This window comes from Ammospiza caudacuta, chromosome 1 (genome assembly GCF_027887145.1).
Source record: "Ammospiza caudacuta isolate bAmmCau1 chromosome 1, bAmmCau1.pri, whole genome shotgun sequence".
Taxonomy (NCBI): domain Eukaryota; kingdom Metazoa; phylum Chordata; class Aves; order Passeriformes; family Passerellidae; genus Ammospiza; species Ammospiza caudacuta.
Genome location: NC_080593.1, coordinates 39,718,158 through 39,737,912, shown reverse-complemented (window position 1 = coordinate 39,737,912; position 19,755 = coordinate 39,718,158). Strand labels below are relative to the sequence as shown.

The 19,755-nt window shown below is 37.6% G+C and overlaps 1 protein-coding gene across 4 annotated transcripts in view; it reads left to right on the top strand.

The window, feature by feature from the left end:
- TOP2B (DNA topoisomerase II beta) overlaps positions 1-19,747 on the top strand; it is a 60,941-nt gene extending 41,194 nt beyond the window's left edge. Inside the window, exons 19-36 of one of the 4 annotated variants that reach the window (XM_058816242.1) lie at positions 2,173-2,294; positions 3,078-3,226; positions 3,814-4,045; positions 5,435-5,569; positions 5,987-6,187; positions 7,829-8,024; positions 8,177-8,268; positions 9,401-9,556; positions 9,686-9,769; positions 10,702-10,899; positions 11,238-11,382; positions 12,643-12,801; positions 13,595-13,802; positions 14,311-14,390; positions 14,752-14,862; positions 18,040-18,156; positions 18,955-19,052; positions 19,262-19,747. In XM_058816242.1, coding sequence (XP_058672225.1) covers positions 2,173-2,294; positions 3,078-3,226; positions 3,814-4,045; positions 5,435-5,569; positions 5,987-6,187; positions 7,829-8,024; positions 8,177-8,268; positions 9,401-9,556; positions 9,686-9,769; positions 10,702-10,899; positions 11,238-11,382; positions 12,643-12,801; positions 13,595-13,802; positions 14,311-14,390; positions 14,752-14,862; positions 18,040-18,156; positions 18,955-19,052; positions 19,262-19,423 — 2,645 coding nt within the window. In that variant the 3' untranslated portion in view covers positions 19,424-19,747. Of the gene's footprint in view, positions 1-2,172; positions 2,295-3,077; positions 3,227-3,813; positions 4,046-5,434; positions 5,570-5,986; positions 6,188-7,828; positions 8,025-8,176; positions 8,269-9,400; positions 9,557-9,685; positions 9,770-10,701; positions 10,900-11,237; positions 11,383-12,642; positions 12,802-13,594; positions 13,803-14,307; positions 14,391-14,751; positions 14,863-18,039; positions 18,157-18,954; positions 19,053-19,261 lie in introns of all 4 variants that reach the window. The other 3 variants (XM_058816234.1, XM_058816258.1, XM_058816250.1) reach the window with 3 other exon arrangements.
- Positions 19,748-19,755: the final 8 nt, after the last annotated feature.

Below are 19,755 nucleotides of genomic sequence, written 5' to 3'. Positions count from 1 at the left end.
TCCTGCCTGGGGAGGTTGGACCAGATGAGTGGCTGTACTCCCTTCCAGCCTGAACAGTTTTGTGATTTGTGTGCTAAGGAATTGCCATGTTTCTTCTGTGAGGAAGTTGAAGCAGTTGCTGTGCAGGCTTTTTACTTAACTAGACCTATTCCCTAGGCCCTACTAGTGCTTTGTTTCTGCTCATACCATCAGAGAAAGCAAGTCTCTTAAGTGCTTATGATAATTAACATTCAAGTCAGCAGCTGAGTGCAGATGAAGATGCAAATGTTTTCTCTCCTCAGTCTTGCACCACAGGCAGTGCTCTAGTGTTTACTGACCTGTAATCTTGCTGTCCTCCTGTCAGTCAGGTTTACTAACCCTCCCCTTGCAATAGCATGTACATTAAAAGGAGCAGTTTTTAGTGCACTGGCTTCATTTGTAAAACTGTCTGCAGACAGCATAAGCAGAAATTTCTGCTCATGTCATTGTCTGTGTGCACAAGCTTACTGTGATCAGGAAAAAGGCCTTGAGACTTTGGGGAGGGGTGAAGTGCATTTATCTCCAGTTCCCAGTACATTTTATAGTGGAGCTGGTCAGCCTTCTTAACACTACAGACTTATTCCAAAATATTAGTGCAGCAAGAGCTTTTTGTGTTTTGCATGAAAGAGAGGGATCCTTCATGGGTAGGGGTAATAGCTTCCCAGTAAGATGGATCCCCAGCTTTGATGTAGAATGAAACTGAGTTAGGTATGCAGATACACACCTAGGGAACCAAAGTGTGTCAGCCTCTGTTTCAGTTTCTCCAGACTTACTTCTCCCGTACCTGGGTACTTACAGAGCTGTATGTTTCAAGACATCATTGCTCCTTACAATGTACTGTACCCAGACTGCCTTCTCAGAAACAGCAGAATGGTTTTGCTGAAATGTTAAATATTTAAGAATGAACTTGCAGTGGGCTGTTTCTACAGAAATGTAAGAAAATAAGAAGGGAACACAGTTATTCATATATTTGTATGTGTCTATGTTCATATGTAACAATTAAGGTGTATATATAATACTACAAATATTATATATAATTCCTATGAGGAATTATAATTCTTATTATATATAATTCCCATTTCTGCCAACTTTGGCTGTAATTCTGCATTCTGGGCATGGACATATGAATTGTGCAGCAGGTGTAGTGCTCTAGCAATGATTTTTGTCCTTTAGCATCATCAGGTGATATATGACAGGCTAGCCTGGTGGCAAATCTCAGACAAAATAATGAAGAGGAAGAACATTTTGACATCTTTTTGTAAAGGAAGTTCTTTAAGTCTGTTGTATTCCATAGAGTGCTGGTAGAAAAACATGATGCAGACCTGTTGTAAAAAAGTTGGATATTTTGGATATTACATATTTGAATGAAATGGAAATTGAAGTCAGTCTCTCTTTTTTTTTTTTTTTTTTTTTTGTCTTCCTTCCAGCTTTTGCTCTTATGTTTGACCCACTGTACTAATGGTAACATTAAACAATATTTTAGTGCATTTTAGAAATGTATGTGAATTAAAACACTGAATAGCTCAATAAGTACGATCTAGAACTGGTTATCAAGTTCTGGATAACATGCAGGAAATATAATGCAATCCCTTCCACACAGCTGTTGTTCCTAAAGTTGTGTGGTCCCTAAGCAATGAAAATAAACATTTTTAGAAGATCAGATCAGAAGATCAGAGACTGGCTTCTTTCTTAAAACTTTAAAAGATCTCAAGAGGATAACATTTTTTGGTAGTAAGATTTCAGAGTTCTGTGAAATACCTGTGAGCTGCAGTTACAGCTGTCATTGCTGAATTTGTGCTGGTATTCTTAGAAAAAGATTTTGCTGAGTAGGATAGAAAGAGTTTTTGACGTATGGAAGTTGCACCTTTAGGATCAAGGTGCAGTTTATTAGAATGATATATTGGATGCTCTATAATTGGCTGAAAAGGTTGTGTTTCCACCTTTTTGGTAATTTTTTGAGTTTGGTAAAATATTTTTAATTACTTTTAAAAAATTATATGTTTATTATTTTGTTACTATTTCAGTGTGAATTTGTTTTTACTTAATGTTTAGACTTCTTTTGAGAGATTAGAAATTATGAAAAGGCAAAACAAGTTTATCACTTGAAAACATTTGCTTGTGTATGTGTTGAAAATGGGATGTTCTTCTCAATAGGTCTGAAACCAGGGCAGCGCAAGGTTCTGTTCACTTGCTTTAAGAGAAATGATAAACGTGAAGTAAAGGTTGCTCAGCTGGCTGGTTCTGTGGCTGAAATGTCAGCTTATCACCATGGGGAGGTGAGTAGGGAGGATGGTGAAATTGCAAGGACTTTTAGCCTATGTAAAATACTAGGTAAATGTTTCTGCTATTAAAATTGCAAACTATTGACTATAATTCTACTAATCACAAAGGTGTGCTTTTAAAGGAAATGAACCACACTGTATGTAACTTAATAAGACAACATATTTCCTTTCTTTCCAAGTGTTGGTGCACAGTGTTATACCAAATACTTTGTGCGTTGTGGCCAAATAGTAGATAACTAATTACCTAAACAACTTCGAGATTCTGAAACCATATGAATATAGGAACTATGTTCTAGGACAATTTTTGTCTGAAACAAGAAACACAGTATTTTAAGGGAAGAAGCTGAGACTCTGTTCTTCAAAATCTTATTGCAGTGTCAGAACAAAGATTTTTTTCTAGCTCCCGTTTTGTTTATATTTATGTGAAATATTAGCAAGAGTGGCCGTATTAACAATCCATCCATCCCTTCTCTTCTCCCTTTAGAAGCCATGAGTAGTGGTTTGTGCATTCAGGTGTGGTCAGTTTATGTCCTTTTACTTCCCCCAGAGAAGTGCTTTAGAAGAAATTGAGAAGCTCAGGTGTTTTCATAAGCATAGAATATGTATTCCCAGCAGCCCTTGCAATAGGTTACAGTAGTTCTTTCTCAGGGAGACTGCTTTCTTAAAAAAATTAATTCAGGTTACTCACACAATTTTGGGCCATTAAAAATAGATTTTGCCGGCTGATGAGGATAGAGTGTCTCATACTTCTCACTATGAATATGTATTTTCTTGCAGCAAGCATTAATGATGACTATAGTCAACTTGGCTCAGAACTTTGTTGGAAGTAACAATGTGAATCTGCTACAACCTATTGGTCAGTTTGGCACCAGGCTTCATGGTGGAAAGGATGCTGCCAGCCCTCGCTATATTTTCACCATGTTAAGGTAAACTGTTAATGCCAAGCTAAATGCATACTTTTAAATAGCCTTCTTATGAAACTCATCTTTTCACAACACTTCTTTTTTGGGGGTGGTGGGGGAGAGAAATGGAGAAAGATTGAAATATTTCAATAGAAACTCATATTTTGCTTTGGATCTCTTAAGTGTGGTTTTGAATATCCGTACCATTTTGCTGTTCCTACAGTTAAGCAAGGAAATTTTGCAACTATTTGGATGCTGTGTTGCTTTATAACTGAGTGCCCCAGTGTCACACTGAGCTGTGTGTTCTGAAAGCTTCAAAGAATGATATTTTGTAGATGCTAAATGTCAGCAGTTGCTAGTGTACCAGGTACATGTGTTTCTGTGAAGGAAACAAACTTCCATCTATTATGAACACACTCTTCCATTGGGAAGAACTTTGTTATCTCAGGAGATGTGTACATTGGATTTTCAGCTTCAGAATGGCAAAGAGAGAGAAAGATGTGAGAAAAATCTGCAAACTGATCATATCTGGGCCCAAGGGCTGTTAAAGCAAAATGTTCTTTACATACTGGACTTGAGGTTAAATGGTTTTATTTTTTTTCTTTTTAAAGCCCTTTAGCAAGACTACTTTTTCCATCAGTGGATGACAACTTGCTTAAATTCCTGTATGATGACAACCAGCGTGTAGAGCCTGAATGGTACATTCCCATCATTCCCATGGTCTTGGTAAATGGAGCTGAAGGAATTGGCACTGGCTGGGCATGCAAACTTCCAAACTATGATACCAGAGAGATTGTAAACAATGTCAGACGAATGCTGGATGGCCTAGATCCCCACCCAATGGTAAAAATAACAGTATATACTGGTATTTTATATGTGTTTACTTACAGAATCAATTCCTGTCTCTCTAGAACTTCTTAATTATTGGAGCATCTGAGTTGGTTTGTCCTAGTAGTTTTATGTAGAAGCTTTACTTGACTCTTGGGATGAGGCTGGGGAAGTTAACTTTGAAGTAAAAACATTGCTATTTGTATTTTTAGCAATCATTTTAGGGATTTTTTTTTTCAGTCTACTGACTGTTACAAGCCCTGCAGGGTAGTTGTGACATGGCAGTAGAGTAAAAAGTTGTATCACTCTTCCTTTTTGAAGGTAGTACTCAAGTATCTTCAGCTAAAGTTAACATTTCCTTTCTCTTGTCTGAATTGTTCTCTGTTTTATATAGCTGTAGGCAGAGGAAAAGATATTGCTGCTGTTCAAGGAAATCAGCAACTTCTGAAGTGCATTTAGCTTCTGTTTATTCAAAATTTTAGAAGTCCCAGAAGTGGTGTGAAAAAAATTGGGCAGAAAGAATACCTGTGTGACCCCATAATATCTGTGACCAGGAGATGAAATGCAGTTGATGTAACCTTAATTTTACAACTGATGAATATTGCTGCTTGACTGTGATTATTAAGCCATAGAAGCAGAAACATCTTTTCTTCCCTATTTAAATCACAGTTCACTGAGTGTGCAATATCAATTTTCAAGACATAGTGGCTTTCCTTTTTCAAATTCTTGGGAATAATGAGAGTTTTTTTTTTTAAATTAATGCAATCTATTGCCCTTCCTTTAGGACTCCTAGGCCTTCTGTGTAGTCTCACAGTCAATTGAAGCTCACTGTGCTTGAAAGAGGCAGTTCTGCCTCCATCTAGCTCCTTTCTGTGTGCTGGTATGTGTTTGTGTCAAGCTGGATAAGGAAATCAATCCTGTTAAAAAAAATTCCTCAGCCCGTTAGTTACAATTTGACCTGGATGGGCTCCACTATCTTTGCCAAACAGAACAAAATTGAAAAAATGGTTAGGGGAGGTAGCACCACTTCTGTAAACTTATTGTGGGGCGTTAATCTGCTTTCTGTCATGCCTTAATTGTGCTTAGAGTTTTCTTTAAGAAAGATCAAAAGAAAAAAAAAACCAAACTAAAGAATCAAAACAAAACCCCACCACCTCACTGGGTTCAGCTGCACCTTCTTAACAATTTTTCTAATCTGTGGACAGTAGGATAACTGGTCCTGTCACTTGCATGTGTGTATTCTGGTTTTTCTGTCGTATTTTTCCTATGACCTCAGATTTTCACATTCTGAGAGGTTTGTTGACGGGTTAGGGCAATATAATGATAAGTGTATGGAGTATGGAAAAGAAATATTTTTTTTACATTTTATTATAAAGATTATTACTTTGTTTTTTCCAATTTCAGCTTCCAAACTACAAAAACTTCAAAGGAACCATTCAGGAACTTGGTCAAAATCAGTATGTAGTGAGTGGTGAAATATTTGTTGTCGACAGGAACACAGTAGAGATTACAGAGCTTCCTGTAAGGACATGGACCCAGGTAAGTAATAGTGAAATACATTTTAATATAAACAAAAAAGAATGAAGAATTCATCATTAAATTATTTAATCCTACATCTGTGTGAACTTCTAACACAATTTCTAATTATACATACACAGAAGGGAACATGGTTTCATTCTCCTGTGTGCTTTTGTAGATGGTTCTCTGTGCCATCAGCTGTCCATGCTTCTCCTGCTTAGTCCACTTTACAGGAGGCCTTTCTGTCCTGGTTTCTGCCTCTTATGTTTGTGCTACTCTTGTGCTACTCTAAACTGCATTTTGCAGTTTATACTGGCTCTGTAAGTTGTAAATGGTACTAGATGTAATGCACAGAGCTTTTAAAGTTGATGTTGTTAATTTGGTTTGCAGTTTTAAGGCATTTCAAGTGGTTGTTTTTTGCTGCCCTACTTTCAACAGGTGTACAAAGAACAGGTTCTAGAACCTATGTTGAATGGGACCGAAAAAACTCCAGCATTAATTTCTGACTATAAGGAATACCACACTGATACAACTGTGAAATTTGTTGTGAAAATGACAGAAGAAAAGCTTGCACAGGCAGAAGCTGCTGGATTGCACAAAGTCTTTAAGCTTCAAACAAGTCTTACTTGTAATTCTATGGTAACTTTTTCATGTTTGGCTATTAGAATCCCTACTGTTGCTTGTTGTAAAATCAAATGTTTTTATAGTATGTTTTGGTTCTTGGTATTGAACAGTGTGTTGTGTATTAGAAATTGTTTCAATAGTAGAAAACTGTAGTGATGACCAATGCTAAATCAGTATGAATACGTGAATCCATTTTATGATGAGTCTTTCAAATAGGACAGGCCTGGGGTGGTTGCCTTCCTGTAATTGAAAATCTCCTGTGCAGTGAACCAAAAGTGTTTAATGTAAAGTAGATCATACAAATAACTTTCTGCCATATTATAATTAGATTTGAGTTTTAAACTTGAGACAAATTACATTTTTAAAATTGCACTTTCTGCAGGACTGTTACGCCTCTAATATGAATTAAATGATCCAATGTTTCCACCAGCATAAATCCAATTTTAGGTGGCAAGGTATAGCAAACACTGTTCTTAAGCTGCTGAAGACATAATAGTGCTGTTATTTACTAAGAATATGAATAAATATGTCTGTCTATTCTGAGAGGGATTTAAGTGTAAGTTAATTTCTGCAAAGATTGCCAAACATCCTGTCTTTACAGATACTGAAAAAACAGTTCTGTTTTTTTTTATGGCAGATGCTACATTCAGATATTATCACAAAACACAAATATCATTATTGTTGCTATTGCCGTGTGCATCAAAAGCTATGTGAAAATAGGTTAAAAATAAATTAATGACCATAGATTTGGAAAAGGAAATAGGCCTTGCTCAACTAATTTTCCAGACTGTACTTGAAAAGCCACTCTACCAAATCAGGGTGATGGTATTTCTCACATTTAAGCAACTGTAGGAACAACTGTGAGAATCTGTTGTCAGTTTTACATTTCACATATTACAAAGTGTTTTGCAGCTGAATTCCTGCATTTTCTGCCTGCCAAAATAAATAATAAATTGTAAGGGCTGCTTTCTGTACCTGTGTGGGAATTAATCTGCCCTAGTGTAAGAACCTTAAAAAGTTATGTGAGTCTGGCCATTGTCCCCCAGCTCCCAGACAGCTATTTTGGATAGATAAATCATCCCCTAGAGGGGTTTATTTCTTCCAGTTGACTATGGAGGGCACCGAGGGTGACTGGTTCACCTATAAATGTCTAAACTGGAGATGTCAGAAGCCAGACAGGATTGATTCCACCTATCAAGTAAAAATGATTTCTTACTTTGTGCTTGAACTTGAAGGATGGTAGTTTTCACAGCTGAAAAGTGACAGATTTCACAGCTGAGTTGAAAGATTATTAAGGATTATTAAGCTTTGCAACTGTTACATTAAATAGTTGTGAATCATCAGTTGCCACTGAACTTGTGATTTAATATGTAGATAAAATTAGTCATTCAAGTGAATTCAAGCATATTACTCTATATAGCTGTCTTTTTGTTTGATTGTACTGCCATAAATCTCATCCTAAATCTCCTTATGACTAAAAATAAAGACCATCCAGCTCTGTGCTGCCTAGCTCCAAAGTGAGGTTTGAGTTCACACTCCTCAAAGTACCACTTTTTGTACACTGCTTTTATACATGCAGTAGAACTGAACACTTACACAAGGGCTAACAAAGTTTGAGTTACACAGCCTCTCTCAGGTCTATCCTGTATTTTCTAGGTGCTGTTTGATCACATGGGGTGCTTGAAGAAGTATGAAACTGTGCAGGACATCTTGAAGGAGTTCTTTGATCTGCGGTTACATTATTACAGCCTGCGCAAGGAGTGGCTGGTGGGCATGCTGGGTGCGGAGTCCACCAAGCTGAACAACCAGGCTCGTTTCATCCTGGAGAAGATACAAGGAAAAATTACCATAGGTGAGTAAACAGAAATTAGAATTGTTAACAGTGGGGCAGATCTGGAAAGTATATAAGTATAGTAAAAAATACTTACATGCAAGATTTTCATGACACTGACTTTCCTTTTTTTTTTTCCCTTTGCCTCCTCTGTGTTTGTGTGTATCTTGTAGAGAACAGATCAAAGAGAGATTTGATTCAGATGCTTGTCCAGAGAGGTTATGAATCTGATCCAGTAAAAGCCTGGAAAGAAGCACAGGAAAAGGTAATAATCTGGATATTGTTGATGTGGTTACTGTTATAAATTATATTGCTTGTTTTCTAGTAGTCTAGCTTAATTTATAACACACACATAGCACTTAAAAACCATTATTCATTATGCCTTACTGGCTTCCATTATAAAAACCACTGAACTTACACAAAAATAAAGTCACATAAGACTAGTATTGTGTATAGGTAATGCTTAGAAGAAAACTAGATAGTACAAGTCTAAAAATGAGATTGCAGAGGACTGAATTTCTTAATGTACCCAAATCAAAACTCGCAACTTGATTTCTGACTGGCTGATACAGAAAGTGCTGCATTAGTTACCCCACACATAAAACTAATTACTAAAAGTCATTATTTCTACATAACTTATTAATTGCTTTTCTGTAAAGAAACATGGATGTTATAAACTTATGACTTTTATTATTGTAGTAAATTGGACCATGACCTTGACCTGTATTTGTTTCTGCTTTTTTTAGAACCAACCAGTTTTTATTGTTCCAAAAGAGAGATGTGACGAGTGTAATTTCAAAGTTACATCTCCATTACTGTGGGCAGATGGAACTGCTTTGAAAAGCAACTTTGAAGTTCTGTCACCCATCCCTTTTCTGTCTTTGCCACTGTTTTAGCTATTTGTTTTCATTTCACATTTCTTTTGTATTTTTAATACTATATTTTAACTCTATGAAATTATTTCTATTTTATAACAAAACTGTTTTTTAGAGAAATTTTGATCTACTCTCAAACCCCAGTTTGCACATCTGGGGCTTTGATACCAGCTGTTATTCAAAGGACTGTGCTCATTTTCTGAAGGAACAGATATGTCTATGAATACCCAAAGGGCAAAGGTCTCAGCCCTGAGAGATTGGTGGGACAGCTCCAGTATTTGCAGCCAGCAGCATACAAGGCTCTAGCACAGGTTCAGTTTGTTTTCTTAAATCAAATGATTAAATAATCAGCTCTAGAAAGTCACAGGAACACAGCCTTTTGGAAAGGTCCAGAAAATGTTTGGGTTATTGAATCTGTGAGGGCACACCTGGCTGCTCTGTGATGGTGCTTTGGAGCAGTGTCACAGTTCATACACACAGCTAAGATGACTAATACTTGTTATTGGGAATGTTTCACCTCAGGCAGCAGAAGAGGAGGACTCTCAGAATGCAAATGATGATGCTTCCTCTGCTTCTGGTCCAGCCTCTGGCCCTGACTTCAACTACATTTTGAACATGTCCCTGTGGTCACTCACAAAAGAGAAGGTGGAAGAGTTGATCAAGCAGAGAGATTCCAAGGTTGGTACACCTGGAAGGTTTATTCTGAAATGGCACTGTAAATGCTGATGTGCCTGTTCGGAATGTTTAGTCTTCAGTGGCATTTGCTTTAGTTGTGATTACATTCTCTGTACTACTTCCATGTTTTAGGAGAGAGAACTAAATGATCTTAAAAGGAAATCTCCTTCAGACCTCTGGAAAGAAGATCTAGCAGCCTTTGTTGAAGAGCTTGAAGTATGTTTTACTTTATATATATTTCTAAAATGTGACAGTCATATTAATTTAATTAAAAACACTAATAAAAATTAATTAAAATTTAAGAAAAATAATTTTAAAATATCACATTTTGAATCAAAAGTAGATTCATTTCAGAATATAATGGTAACTGGGAAATCAGTATTGCATATCTGTGTTCTTGATAGAACAGTATAGGTAGTATTTCTCAGGGTTTGTTTCTTGCATCTATCCAATTTGATGTTTTTTCCAAGTCAGTGATATTAAAAGAAAAATAACTAGGAGAAAGTTAGTTTTTAGATGACACAAAAACCTGTGAGTAGTAACTGGTAATGATAATAATTACAGTAGTTCTATATGATCTAATTTTTTGTGAGGCAGTAAGTATTACCAAATTCAGAACTGTACATTCAGGAATGAAGTGTGTAGACTATAAATACTATATGAGGGGTCCTTAGTTTGCCTTTTCAGTAATTCAGGAAAAAAAGGTAAAGTCCCTTTGGTGAATAACCTGCTGAACCTCAGTTTTTCATGTTTTCTGAAAAGGGCTGGTACAATCTTTTGAAATGGCACACTTCAAAACTAAATGTTTAAATTAAATGCTGAAATAATAGAAACTTAGAACAGTACCAGGTGCATACTTGCTAAATAAAAACTGGAGAGAGGAAAGATTTTTCAGTGTAACAGTGTCCAAAAATTTGTATTTATTCTTGAATAAAAGTCCAGTTTTTAGCTCTACAGGGTAATGAATTTACGAAGAATAAGTGGACACTGTTCCAGAACTGAAAATTGTGTTCCAATTCAAGTGAGAATTAAGGGGAGCCTTATGCTCCATGTATAAAGGAGCTGAATCTTAAATAATCATCATGTTCCACTTTGTCCTTGTTAAAAAATAATGTGTTTCCCCCCTTCTGCCTCCTCTTGTTTGTTAGAAAGTAGAAGCACAGGAAAGAGAAGATGTCCTGGCTGGCATGGTTGGCAAACCAATAAAAGGCAAAGTTGGGAAACCCAAGATGAAGAAACTCCAGCTGGAAGAGACCATGCCATCACCATTTGGCAGAAGAATAGTTCCACAGATTACATCTGCCATGAAAGCTGATGCCAGCAGGAAATTGCTGAAAAAGAAAAAGGTAAACCAAAATGACTGCTGCAGTTAAATTATTTATTATTTAGCTGGTGTCTTTTTCTACTCCAGTAGCATAAACCCAAATCGCCAGACTGTCACTGGTGCTGTGTTTGCACTGCTTTGCTCACCTAATGCATAAGAAATTTGTACTGGATTTCTTGTGCATTTGCAAACCTCAGGAGACTGCTTGTTGTTCAGGTGTTTTTATTGAGATAACTTCTTTCCAGGACTATTCAACAAATGTTGATATACTAGTCTACATGCATTTATTATCATCTGCAAAACTGTTCCAGTTCAGTCTTGAGATATAAAGGTGTAAATGATTTTATTCTGCAATTTTAGGGTGAAACTGATTCTCTAGCAATAAAAATGGAATTTGATGAAGAGTTTGGTGGTGTGCCAGCTGAGGGTGGTGGGGATGACTCACTGAATGCATCAGCTGCAGCAGCTAAAACCCCTAAACCCAAGAGAGAGAAGAAGGAGCCTGGTAAGACCCTTGCACAGCCATATTTCACCTTAGTTGTGTATTTACTGGGCATGAAATGCATTTTTAACACAGTGTGAGAAGGGAAATACAGCACAATAATCACTATTTCATCTGGTTTTCTTACCTAAAATGAAATATTTGAAAGTACTCTGAAATTTCTTTGTGTGAGCTACTATGCTGGGGTGATGGATCTTACATTTTCTACATTTCAGTTGTGGGGCTGGGGTCGGGGGGAGAAGTCTAAATCTTCAAACTTGTGTATAGAAAAATAGATTATTTTTACATAATGAGTCTAATTCCTTGCAAACTGAAATGTCTAGTTTGTGTGCTCTTTGATATTGAAGGATAGGGCAGTCACCTTCAGCCCCTCAGTCTGAGTAATAGTATAGATTGTAGAACATGGTTAAATAAATGTATTTTCTATTGACATATTCAGTCATTCCAGCTTTCAGAAAGTTGTGGGTGCTGCGGCTTGGCGGGTGACCAACACTCACTTCCCCATTTCCTCTGCTGGTGGGAATTTGTTATTGCTGTTTGAGGAATACACAGTAACAGGGAGGCAGCAACAAAAAAGAAGGCTGGAGACAGAAGAGAAGGTCGAAGTATGAGGGGGTTTATTTTTTTCAGAAAAAAGGAAAAAAAAAGTGATTGCACAAATAATTATTCTGAGATAAGATCTGGGTTTAATTATTCAGGGGCTTATCCAAGCTGAGTAGATTCACTGAGTGCAGTTATGACTGACTTGTTTGCTTGCAGCTCAAATCTCCCACAGCCACTGTTGAGCCAGGGCCAATTAGCCCAGCTTGACCTGAGCTTGCCCTGCAGTTGGCTGACCACATTTTTACCCCCTCTCCACAATAGGATATCCTCTACTTCCCATGTTTGTTGTATTTATCCAATAATTGTTTCTGATTGTGTTCCCTGAATAATGGAAAACTGCACATTCTTTGCCTGGAAAACTCTAGCAACCTTTAAAGAAACACAAGTTTGATGGCAAAACTTAAAATTAGAGATGTTATGTTTTTTAGTCATTAAACAAATTTCTTTGGCAGCAGGTCGTCAGGTTTTCTGTGAAATAATTTCATGTTAAATCTTCCTTCAGGGAGGAGAAGAAAATTTATAACATTTGGAGGAGAAGAAAATTTACTGTGTTTAAAGAAGAACTTTTTAAGATGAAAATTTATACTAAATTTGTAAACAATTACAAAAGATGAAAATATTTTTTAACCTGACTGTAGTAAATGCTTTTACTTTTGGCAGGTGCCAGGGTAAGAAGGACACCATCATCTACAAAACCCAGTGCAAAAAAAGTGAAGAAACGAAACCCATGGTCAGATGATGAATCCAAGTCTGAAAGTGATTTAGAAGAAAATGAGCCTGTGATTATTCCCAGAGACTCTCTGCTTAGGAGAGCTGCAGGTACCCAAGACTTTGTGAATTGTGTATTGTGACTGAAAGTTTCAACTACAAACCCACATTTTCCTTTGACCTTAGGACTTCCTTTAGGACTTTATTGCCTACAGGTAACTTGCATTACATTTCCTTCACTGTGTGAAGAATACTCTTAAGTCAAGATCAGGAATTTCTTATGAAAGATTTTGTAACTTGGATCAGAAATCTTGTCCCCTTTTCTAAACAATAGAATAGAAATTAGTCACTAAACTAGTGAATTATAGAAGAAACAGACAAGACAATGCTCTTACAAACAAAAACATTACTCTGATACAAGTATACTGCCAAATAAGGCCTACAAGGCAAGTAAAAAATTGTCAAAAAAATTCTGAACACTCCGTGAAAACCAAGCCTGAAGGTTTGGAAAGTATGTAAGTATGTGATGGTTTAAAAAACCACCACAGTGTTTCTGGAAAATTAGGAAGAATATTCAAATCATGGATTCAAGAAAGCTTCAATTTTAAGTGAAGGATTCTCATTCCTTAAAAGTACTGATGCACAATGTCTCCATAATGCCTTTAGCTGAAGGTGGCTAGGCAAGCTACAAGAGGTGTTGAATATTTGCTAACATCTAAATTATTTTTTATTCTTTAAGCCCTTTATTCTTCCAGGCTGAAACAAATTTATTATCCACCATTCTTTCATCTTGTGTAGTATGAGGCAGGGATTGTTCACTGACTTCCACTTTGATTTGTATATATATATGCATTATATAACATAAACAACTCTCCTGAACTGTGAACATGTGTGATTTTCTCAGCTGAGAGGCCCAAGTACACTTTTGACTTCTCAGAAGAAGAAGATGATGCCGATGATGATGATGATGCCAACAATAACAACGATTTGGATGAACTCAAAGTAAAAGCCTCTCCAGTTACAAATGACAGAGAGGATGAGTTTGTTCCCTCAGACAGCTTAGAAAAAGATGAGTATGACTTCTCCCCAGCCAAATCAAAGCCATCTCCAGAGTAAGTACTGTAACTCAGTAGGATTTTTTTATTAATAATGTTTTCAATGCAAAAGTTTCTGAACAAAACTGAGAAACATCAGCTGTTATTGCTCTGCGTGCACCATGACAAATAAAATGTGGAGGAATTCAAGTGTATGTTATCTCAGCCTTGCAACTGACCTATGCAGGGGTGACTTATGATTTAAAAGAATGATATAACATATAAAATAGTTATGATACACTGTCTGTAATATCACCTGTTAAACTATGTTTTTAAAGGTTCTCTGTTTTCTGTCTTGTGCCAGTCTGGTAGAGAGAACTTACAAAAAAAATGTAATTCTGTTAATTTGAAATGCCTGGAGTTCTTGACTGGATGTCAGTTTTAGGGGTTTGCTGCCAGCAGATACAAAAATGCTGGAAATGTTAAAGCAGGATTTAAATTTTGCATGGATATTTATGATGTCCACGTACTTTACTATGTGCTTGATGTACCTCATACAATTCCCTTTTTTTTTGCTTGTAAGTAGAAAAACATCTCAAGCCAAGAAGAATCAAGATTTTGGGAACATCTTCTCTTTTCCATCTTACTCTCAGAAGACAGATGATGGTGAGATTGTTTTCACAGTTCCATTTAATTTTTATAGCAATTTATTAATTTATTAATAAATAAATAAATAAATAATTTATTAATAAATTTATTAATGGGATATTTTGGGGAGTGGTACATACAAACTTCACAGAGTAGTTACAGGAGAAGGATGTCCCCATCCTCCCTCTCTATAAAGGGGAAAAGTGAAAGAACTTCTGATCTTTAGAGGAACAAAGCTTGTATCATAGGTAAGGAAGTCACAGTACATCCATAGCTGAAGCATCACAAACACTTATTGAGATTTTTACTGTAGTTAATATTGATGTAATTAATATATGCCGTGAATGGATCTTATTCTAAACTTACTCTGTGGTTGTAGATACAACAAAATTGGACAGTGATGATGAGGATTCTGCTCCTGTTTTCTCATCATCTTTTGCCCCAAAACAAACAGAGAAAATTCCAAGTAAAACAGTAGCTGCTAAAAAGGGTATGTATAGAATTGGCCTGGAAGCCAATCCTTTTATTTGAAAGTCATCATCTCCACCTTTTCATTGTCTCTTCAGTCTTCAAAGTAGGAACTGCTTCCATTTATTTTGAGCTCTGTGAAATTCAGCAATAAGGTATTTGAGCTCATTAACATTCAGCAACAGGGTATGAGCTTTCTCCAGCTCCTTAATAATATTGTTTCTTTCCACTGGCTACTTTGTAGTGTCAGAACTTCTTACCTTCCATGTCTGGAGGTAGTGTTCAGCCTTCAAATAGTTTAACTAATGGGAGGTTTTTAGCTTCAGGGGATAAGTGGAGCATGCCACCAGGAGGTGTGGAATATCCCTTGGGTCAGTTGGAGGCTGCTGTCAGGACTGTCCCCTCACAACTCCTTGTGCACCCCCAGCCCCTTCCTGGTGTGAGAAGCAGAAAAGGCCCTGAGTCAGTGTCAGCAGCAGCAAAATATTCCTGCATTGTCATCATCATCTCCAGCCCAAATACAAAACACAGTCCCCTACCACCTACAATGAAGAAAACAAACTGTCCCAGCCAAAACCAGAGCAGAAGGCTATCACTTTTTCCTTTTTGAACAGAGGATGAGAGACTCTCCTCAGACTTCAGAGGTATAAATTCTTTCAGTTATTAGTCAGCTTTTAGAGCTGTCATCTTGTATTTTTTCCCTATGATATTGGGGCCTTTGTTTTTTAAAACTTCTTTTGACCAACTTGCAGCTGAACTTAATATTTTAATTCTTCTGTCAAAAAAGGTATGTCAAGGAGAATGACAAGAAAGTGGCCAGTTACAATAGTTAACAATAGCTATTCTCTTAAAAAATGAGAAAAAAATATGTTGTTTTCTATTTTAGGCACCAGTGAACTGCAGCATCTTTCCACCCTTTCCCCCTTTGCCTCCCTATTTCTAGTCTATTTCTTAATGCCTTGTGTCCACTCTGATTTGTTAACAGTTCAAATCAGTGAATGCCTGATTACTTCTCAAACACTTCCAGTTGTTGGTAGAGTTCTGTAGTACAGTAAATAAAGATTGCATACAGAAATAGCTGATCTCTGCTAGAGTAGACTTTTATATTGAATTTCTGTACTCCAGCAAATGAAAGAGTGAACTCTGTATGCAGTAGCCAGGCATGGATGCAATTTAAAATTCAATCTTTCTCCGTCTCTGTTTTTTGAGGGTCTGGATGTAAGTGAATTGTCATTAGCCTAACTCAAAACCTTAAAATGGAACTGTGATCTGTTTCTGAGTTTCGATTAACCTGTACACATACAGAATAGGTATAAACCAGCTCTCTTTCAAGCAAGAGTTAAATTTTTGCCTTCTGAGTAGCCTTAGGGGCACTCTCCTTCTCAGTGCATGGCAACATGACAGGTGTTTTCACCAGTTTTCAGCTCTTTTCTTCTTTTCTGCCCAGATCAGACATGACCGCACTTTCATCATCACAGCTGGACAGTTCAGTGATAACCCAGCAGGTTTAGTTCATTGGTCATCTGGTTACCCTTTTCATAGTTTCTTTGATTCTAAGTCCATCTTCATGGACTTGGCAGCAGCCTCCTCAGAACCCATTTTCTGGTAATGTCATATTCCACCCACTCACCCTCACACTGGGAGTGCTCATTGTGTGTGGCTGAAATGATTGTTCCAGAGCTGTTTGATTTTCTGTGACCTCAGACTCCAATCAATTTGGGATGAAATCTCTTGACCTCTGCTGTTCACTACAGAGGATCAAGAGACAGCTGAACTTTTCCATGATTATTTGAGCTGTCTGTGGTTTTAAGGCTTTATAGTAAAGCCTAAGGGAAATTTGAAAAGCAGGCTAACTCTTGATAAGCAGGTGCTCAGCTTGAACAGCTTTGAAGAGCCCAGCTGCTGAGATTCTAGCAGTGAGATCTACTCTTTGCATCACGTGTGGGACTGATACCATACCTGGACTTCCTGCTAAAAACTTGGGCTTCTTGAGAAGCTGTTTATGCTGATTGTGCTGCACACTCTGTTTCCTGTCATGATACCTAGTGGAGAGCTTGGCTGAGCTGATTTGCCATCAAGCTGCTGTTAAGAGATCCTTCACACTTGTGCAGTCATTAGGGGTGGAAGTTAAAGTAGCAGATGAGAATCCCCCTGTATTTAGTACAGAGGGAAGTCAGTCCTTTAGCCACCAGGTAACAGCTAAGGGGTTTGCTGTCCCTTGGTCAGACTTCACAGGAGTTACCCACTGATACCAGGCTCTGTTTCCAGAGAAGAACAAATCCGGTGTCTGTGGCAGTGTGTTGTACCACTGTTTCTGCAGTTCAAGGCATCATAACCAAAATGCTTGTGGAGACACTCTCTTGTTCTCCAAACACATCCCCGTTGTGATCCCATAAATTAAATTTGAGTTCTCACAAACATCCACATTGCTGGTGTCTGGAGAGTTTGTACTTGGGTCTGTTTGAGGCAGAGGGTAGGTCAGGTGTGTATCTGAGGTTTCTGCAAGACTCACTCATCTGTGAGCCTACAGAACACATGACCTGATGATCTTAAGAGTCAGAGAAGACCCTAAATGGTTCCATGATTCTGTCCCTTGACACCCCCTGTGGGAACATTCCAATCACCATCTTTTAAAGACAGCCAGATTAGTTGTGTGGCACTGACTGAAATTCTCCAGGAAATGCAGAATGTTCCCTTCCTCTCCTTTCAGCATTTTCCAAAGTTCCTTTTCACTGAGATTGACAGAAAGCAATGTCACAGAGATGAGGCACTGCCTCCCAAACTCCTGCAGTAATCCTGGGGAAAGCAGTCCACAGTCATACCACCCTGAAGACAAAAATGTCACAAGCAGCTGGATACTGTGATGTATCCAGACATGGTGAGAGTATCCAACCTGCAGGACTTCTGTTACTGCTTTACCCACTGGTAACCTGGTTTGTATTCAAAAAGATGAAACAGTATTCAGCCAAGAACCTGGAATAGTACTGGGTGCACCAATCCTTCTCAGAGCAGGACACAGAAAACCTCCTGTTTATTCCTCACAGTTCCAGCATCAAAGCTGAAGTATGTTTTCCCCAAGTGCAGAAGTCACTCATCTTGTTTTAATGTCTGCCATTTGTGCCATAATTGGAGTATCTAGTGCAATTTAATATGTTCAACCAATTTGTGAATTTATTTAGTGTCTTTGAACTTCCAACAGCAAAACTAGATGCTCCCCCTAAGCCTAAAAGAGCTCCCAAGGCCAAGAAGGTGGAAACTGTGAACTCTGATTCAGATTCAGAATTTGGCATTCCAAAGAAGACGGCAGCACCCAAAGGTAGGAGTCCACCCAAAGGTAGGAGCACAGGGCTCACAATTATTGTAAGAACCACAATAATTGGGGTGAGTTATGAGTACACTGATCACTGGTAATTACTCAGCCTTTCCTATGGCAAATACAATGTATTGACTTCTTGGCAAACCACGTGTGGATGTTTTATCTGACCTTCACTGTTGGGAATGCATTTAATAGCTTCACCCCCCACCCACCATCTTCTATTCTACTGGATACTGCTCATTTTCTTTGAACTCAGCTCTTTCCAAGCCAGTAAAATTCTGGTAGTAATTGTAGTAAGTAGCACTTTCTGGGTTTTTAAGCCCATTTTTTTGTATCCCAGTTCTCTGAGTCCTCACAACACAGCACAGCAATCAGTGTAATTGGAGGAGTCTGTAAAGGATGTGCCAGTGTTGATGGTTGAGGTTAAAAGTAAATTTACTAAATATTAATGGGGAATTAATGCTGTGTAATCATTGCAGAAGGTGACCAAGGACTTGCAGTTCTGCTTCAGTGTAGAAGTTATCTGATCTCATGGATTTTGTCCCTGTCTTGAACTGACAGCTTGAGCTGTCAGGGTGAATGGTGACTGTGGAACAAGTGGAAAATATTTAAAACTGAGAAAATAAAAAGATACCTGTACTACACTGCTGTTGTGAAGAAGCTTGAGTAGTAAACTGGGTTTGAGCTTAACATGTGGACATACTAAAGTAACTTCACTAGGGGGTTTTTCAGTTTGATAAAGTCTGGAGTTTATTTTTTTTAAAAAGCAACAAAGTTAACTCATAATCTCTGACCTAGGAAAAGGAAGAGGGGCAAAGAAAAGGAAAGCATCTGGTTCAGAAAATGAAGGTGAATACAACCCTGGGAAGAAAACACCCAAGTCCACACCAAGCAAGGTCAGGTCCATCTCTGCTCTCTTCTCTTTGTAAAAAGAACATCACTAATTCCTTTACATAAAAGTTAAGTTCTTATAAGTTGCTAATATGATGTTGGGGGCTGAGGTGTCATTAGCAATTGGATGCTAAAGAGGGTTTTTTTCAATTCTGAATATTAAAATGGAAAATGTCCAAAGCATCACAACTGATTTGTCTTTTCTTTTCTAAAGAAATCCAAGAAGGCCACTTTTGACCAGGATTCTGATGTGGAAATCTTCCAGTCAGGCTTTGCCTCCGAAACTGCCCCAAAGCCACGGACAGGCCGGGCTAGAAAAGAAGTGAAATATTTTGCAGAGTCTGATGAAGATGATGATTTTGATATGTTTAATTAAGTGCCCAAAGAGCACAAAAATGTTTTCCAACAAGTATCTTGTGTTGTCCTTTTGTCCCCTCTGTTGCAAACTTTTGTACATTTGACTTATTTTATGTGATAATGTAATTGATGGTTTTTATTATTGTGTGTAGGCATTTTAACATTTTGTTCTTACACCTACAGTTTTATGCTCTTTTTTACTCATTGAAATGTCATGTATTTGTCTGACTGGCTTGTAGAGATGTTCTAGACAGCTGTGCTAAAGCACATTTTAATTGTCATGGTTGCAAACAGCAAACCTGCTTTTTGAAATGAAGTTTAAACATTAAAAAATGGAAAACTACCGTGTGT